General features: G+C 36.7%; 1 protein-coding gene across 6 annotated transcripts in view; it reads right to left on the reverse strand.

The window, feature by feature from the left end:
- Positions 1 to 3,374, reverse strand: part of LOC119732145 (voltage-dependent calcium channel subunit alpha-2/delta-3-like) — a 100,288-nt gene extending 96,914 nt beyond the window's left edge. For 3 of the 6 annotated variants that reach the window (XM_038205548.1, XM_038205549.1, XM_038205550.1), the window contains exons 1-2: positions 2,591 to 3,370; positions 1,438 to 1,519 (exon numbers count right to left, since the gene is read on the reverse strand). In XM_038205548.1, coding sequence (XP_038061476.1) covers positions 1,438 to 1,519; positions 2,591 to 2,682 — 174 coding nt within the window. In that variant the 5' untranslated portion in view covers positions 2,683 to 3,370. Of the gene's footprint in view, positions 1 to 1,437; positions 1,520 to 2,590 lie in introns of all 6 variants that reach the window. The other 3 variants (XM_038205547.1, XM_038205546.1, XM_038205545.1) reach the window with 2 other exon arrangements.
- Between the last annotated feature and the right edge of the window lie 2,626 nt (positions 3,375 to 6,000).

A 6,000-nucleotide genomic window follows, 5' to 3' on the forward strand; every position in this document is an offset into this window, starting at 1 on the left:
TCTGTCAATTTCATGAGGATAGCAAAATTCTTACACACTGGATGAGTAATAAAAACCATCAAACAAAATGACTCATAAGGATGAATAGTAAAAAAGCAACCAATAAAAACATTATGACAGAAACACATAGAGGGAACTAAAATATGCTAAAAACATTAAAGTAACCAAGGCGAGTCAAGAAGCTAAACAGCCAAAAACAAACCATCACCACAAATCTGGAATCAAGTGATTAATCCGTCAACGGCTGTTTTAAAAGGTGAGGCTGATCTGGAACAACACATTTTTAATAGGGAGAGAGTTCCACAGCAACGGTACACTATGAAACCAGGACTTTTTTTAAGGTATTGCATCTGGCCAATGGGATATGAAAAGTTGGAAGTTCTCTCCGATAGTTAATCCAAAACAAAGAATTGTCAGGGCTTGTTACATTGTAGAACATTTGGTAACAAAAACATTGACTCAACAGTTTCTTGATTCATCACAGTCCAAAAAAGGAAAAGAGAATTAGAGTGTGATTTTAAAGTGTGTTTATATGACATGAAAATTGTTTTACCAGTTTGACTTGGTTCCTCCTGTCAGGGTGGTTGAGCGTGCAACCAGGATCTCTGCTTCCTCTCAACCATACACTCTATCTGTGCCGAGATGTACAGGGTGAGTAAAAAAAAAACGAAACCCAAACATTGGGACCATTGTTTTAGGGAAGTTCTGCATATAGCATTTTCAAAATCTAGGATTTGAAAGCCCAATTCATAAGTTTTTTTTTAGTACAAGAATCATTCAAATCACTTATGTCATTTTCAAGTTACGGAATTTTAAACACAAGGTTCTGAATTTTAAGGTTCTGTCCACGGATCACAGAAAAGGTGTGCGTTCTTTCAGCAAAACGAAAACAATTCACACACAGCTCTATGTGATTTGTTTTCGTTTTGCTGAAAGAACACTGAACTTTTTTGTGATCCGTGGACAGAACTTTAAAATGGTGGTTGTGTTTAAAATTCCACAACTTAAGAAGTACATGAGTGATTTGAATGATTCTTGTACTAAAAGAAAGCTAATGAATTGGGCTTTCATATCCCAGATTTTGAAAATGCTACATGCAAATCTTCTTTAAAACGATGGTCCCAACATTTGGGTTTCCTTTTTTTTTACTTACTCTGTAGAAAAAAGAGCTACTCTAATGGCTATTTCCCACGTTCTGTATCTCTTTGGAACTCCTTTTCCAATGGTTGTTTCCTCAATTCTATGATCTAGGCTCTTTTAAGAGGAATATCAATGCCTACATTCAGCAATCCTGATTAATTTTGTTCTTTTCTTCATATTTTTCTTCTCTCTAGCCCTCTGCCAAGAGTAGCTTTTATAGCCTTGCTGGGGGCGATTTCCATTTAAAAAAATTGATGATTGAAGGACAAAAACATTGAATAAAAATAGTTACTTTACCTGTCTGATGAACTCTGCTCCGCTGTACTTGAGACTCAGCTCGTAAAGCTCACTTCCAAATGCTGCGGCCCATTCTTCAACTCTAATGTGAAAACAAATAAAAAAGATCAAGTGAAATAAAATGTCTACCAGGCAAAACTTGGTGTTTTTGGTTACTTTGAAAAATTGAGAAAGTCAAATCCATATTAAACACCGAGACAAAAATGGTCGAGGGGATGTCACAACAAAATTTTACAACACTGAACATTTTTTAAATAATAAAATGAAACAATTATTGGTAAGATTTTGCAGCAGTCAAACTTGGAAGTACATTGCAGTCATCTTGCTCTGTTAAAAGTATGGATCTGATCCCCATAAAAGCCTTGACTAAACTGGTCAAGGAGATGTCGCAACAAGACTGTGCATTATGTCCCAAAAAAGTGTCTGTCTGACTGTTTTTAAAATAACTACAAAACCAAGAGGTCAATTTGAAAACTTTTGGTTGTGCAGATACTCCTAAGCCTTGGCCTAAACCCCTACGAGTTTCATTTAATTTCAGTCACACATCACTGCACAATTGTCAATTGATCAACAACATTTTTGGACCTGTGACCATGCATTAATCAATTTCAGTGCTGTGTTGTGTAAGCTGTATAAAATCCTGCATGTTGAGGAAAAAAAAAACCGCTGATGTGGTTTGGGATTGGAATCATTTGCATTCAACCGATGTCTTGCCATGATACTGATAACCAGGCAAATGATTCCAATCCCAACTGCAGCCCTTTTCACATCATGAAGGATTTTGCACAGCCTACTTAACAAAGTACTGAAATTGAATAAGGCAAGGAACTTGGTCAGTGTCCAAAAAGGTTGTTGTGATCGATTGACAATTGTGTAGTGATGCGTGACTGAAATTAAATGAAACTCATAGGGGTTGAGGCCAAGGCTAAGGAGTATCTGCACAACCAAACATTTTCAAAATTGACCTCACGGTTTTGTAGTTATTTCAAAAATACTCAGACTGACACTTTTTTGGGGACATACTGTATAACACTGATGGCAAAGTTCTTAAGAACAACATTTTTGGGGGGAAAAAAGCTGATAATCAACATTTTTTGAGGGAAAAAGCTGATAATCAGTCAGATTTTGAGGCAGTCAAGCAGTCAATACTCACCCTGCTCCATCGATGCTGACATCAGAACTGACTTCAACCAGCAACGCAGCTAAGAGAAGTAGTCGGAGATTACTTGCCATCCAGCGTGTCATGATCCAATACAAGTCATATCTCCCAAAACGACAGACGAGAAATCCGCGACGACAGTTTCTATAAACCCACACGGCGTGCGCCAGACACCACTGCCTCACATAGTCTGGATAATCCTATGGAGCGAGTGTCGGTGTGTTGACATTCACTCCAACAGTGTGTGTGTTGCTCTTTTATTATTTTTCCTCCACGTCTTAGTTTAGAGAAGTAAGCACCTCAGGCGACAGAAGAGTTCTTGGGATGAGAAAACTTGTATATCCCGATACCTCAAGTCCCAGTTTGCTGGCTACCTCTTGACCAAGACTTGGTCACGGACGCAGGGTCTATCAGTGTAACTGAGCCGTCACGCCGGTAGCTATTTTTCCACTTTGGTCCGTCAACGCCTGACAGAAAAATTGATTTTTTTTTCTCCTTTTGCTCAGTCTTTCAATCTTGTTGTCTTCTTGTAGCCACCTCCTATGTTTGGGAACTGTTAACACTCACGTTGTTGCTCCGCTATGCATGTGATGGTACACTTCACCGGTAGGATTCTTTTTATTATTCAACGGTACCCCCCTCTTGGAATGCAAATTGTCAATGAATCTTTGAATAGTTAATGCGTGGTGGCTACCTCCTCCTGCACCGCTCCTGTGTAACATGTAAGATACCAGCATCCTTGCCACACACACACACACATGCATTGTGCATCACTTGTTAATAATTAATTAGGTACAGTACGGTGGTGCAGTGTCTGTGTGTACCGGGGGTTGCATTGGGAAGTCAGTGACACAGACCCAGAGACCAATCGTTAGCCTTGGACCGGTTTTATTGGCTGGGAATTGATCAGGGAGGTCTGGCTGATCGTGACAGCCGTTTTGGGCATAATCTGAACGCAAAATGATCAATTAAATCTCATTTTGGCTTATACATGCAAGTTATGCAGATGATTTTCCAAATTAAAATCCCGCACAGTTGTGGTCACTATTTGCTTGGAATAAACTAAATGAACTGTTTATTCTTGTGTATTTATTTCTTTAAAAAAGCCAGACTTTCATTATCTGGACAATAAGTTTGCTCTTCATAAGATGGAATTTTGCATCTCATTTTGACTTATACATGCAAGTTATGCAGATGATTTTAAAAATTAAAAATCCCAGCACAATTGAGGTCACTATTTGCTTGGAATAAACTAATTAACTGTTTATTCTTGTGTATTTATTTCTTTAAACAAGCCAGATTTTCATTATCTGGACAATAAGTTTGCTCTTCATAAGATGGAATTTTGCGTCGGGGTGATGTAAGTTTGCTCTTTCTGTTGTAGCGACTTGTATTAAAAATAAAGGATATTTTAAGGCAGGAAAAACATTTCCTTCTTTACATTTTCAATAGATGACACAGAACGGAGGTTTCAAAAAGGAGAACGCATTTTGCTTAATGCTTCAAATTTGCCTCAAACAGAAGCAATGAATTATAAACAAGAATAACTGAAAAACAAAACAATCAATGAAATATATTTTAAGAAGTTTGTCATAGGAATTTTTTGAAATAAATTATTTGCAAAAATCTTTACTGGTATGGTAACTTGAGAAGATCAACGCCGCTTCTTTAAATTCAATGCCAGTTTTGTTTAAAATTGCAATCCCTCATCAGACGAACAAAAAATCCTCAGAAAGGTTTATCATTATTTTTATCGACAATTTTAGCGCTGTCCAACAAACAACAACAAAAGCTGTGCCACCTCTGTGTTCTGATGCTATTTACATAAGCAAAAACTCCTAAAGGAGTTTGTTCAAATTTGTGTATTTGCATCCAACGTTATCACAATCTAACAGCTTGGGATTTATTTATCAACATTTCCATACTGTGATATCTCCAGCATCTGTATCGTTCTGAAAAATTCTCACTGACTCTAAAAATGGCAGCGGCATACCACTGCCTTAAAGGGAATGTACAACAGTTGCTTTTGCTGCAATTTTTAAGAAATAAATGGATTTGGAGGATTAGTATGTTCTGGCAAATATTGTTAAAATTACTTGTATCACGTTTTGGGCTTATAGATGCTGGAAAAATCAAGAAAACCAATCATGTTCTTGTTGTCGGGTTCCCTAACTCTTCTTAAGATGAAATGGAGAATTTATAGACTTTGGGGAATTGTAAAGTCAGAGAACCCTGCACACGTGTGTAATCAATTACAAAGAAAACGTGGAATAACTAATTATGAAAAAATAAGAGCACTTTTTGAGGAAAAAAAAACAGTTTTCTCCAACGCTGGTCGGCCGACCAGCGTTGGAAAAATAACATTTTTCTTGAAAATAACAACACACTAGGAGCCACAATTTTACAGGATGCTTTAGACCGTCATTCCCTAACAATTCAGTAAGGTATATCATGATAATTTGATCATTTCGTTTTGTGATGTTTGCAAATGTTGTATCTTCCCTTTAAATTATTCATTTTTTTTTTTAAAGTGATATTAAAATGTCATATCTGATACCTGCAGGTGTGGTTTACGTCAGCTACTGACAATTAATTTTAACAAGAGATTTTAAAGAGGCTATCCTATAACCTATCCTGTTGTATAAACAATTTAAATTGACACCCTTGCAAAGGAAAGCTTTCAGGGTTTTTTTACATCAGCCGTTGGCAAATTATATTATACTGTTTCATACTAAACTTAAAGATCAATTTCAAAATCAAATTTAAAATTGTCAATATTTGGCTAAGTTTGTTGTGGTCTTTCACAGAGAAATAATGGTTTCCAAAAAATAAATCCCCTCAAAAAAACAAAAAAAATTATAGAATTTTGATCACAGATATCACAATAGGTTAACCCTCCTGCTATTTAAACAGTTACAGACAGTCAAAATTCACTTCCACTTCCCCTGCTACACTTTTACTTTGGCTAGTCACCAGCAGTCAGATCATATGTCAAGCAAGCACTGTGACTAGTCAAACTCAGTCAACAGACCATTAACAGCCAAAAGCAGGCCACTTGTGGTCACAGCTGTTTTATCACTCACCCGGAGTCAAAGCATAGCTGAATCAAGTTACTTAAATAATCACAACCAGTCAATCCTGCTATATGTAGGCTGGAATTCTTAACTGTTGAAAGCAGTCACTTGTTTGATTTTGACAGAAAGGACTACTTGGCACAGAACGTTTGTTTGTATAGGATGGTTAAAGAGAATATACAACATTTGCTTTTTCTGTAATTTTCAGAAATTGATGGATTTTGGGGATTGGTATTTTATAGCAAATATTACTACACTTGTGTTTGTTTGTGCTGGACAAACCAAGAAAACAATCATGTTCTTATAGTCTGGTTCCCTGACCCCATCACT

This window comes from Patiria miniata, unplaced genomic scaffold (assembly GCF_015706575.1).
Source record: "Patiria miniata isolate m_02_andy unplaced genomic scaffold, ASM1570657v1 HiC_scaffold_24, whole genome shotgun sequence".
NCBI classification, from domain to species: domain Eukaryota; kingdom Metazoa; phylum Echinodermata; class Asteroidea; order Valvatida; family Asterinidae; genus Patiria; species Patiria miniata.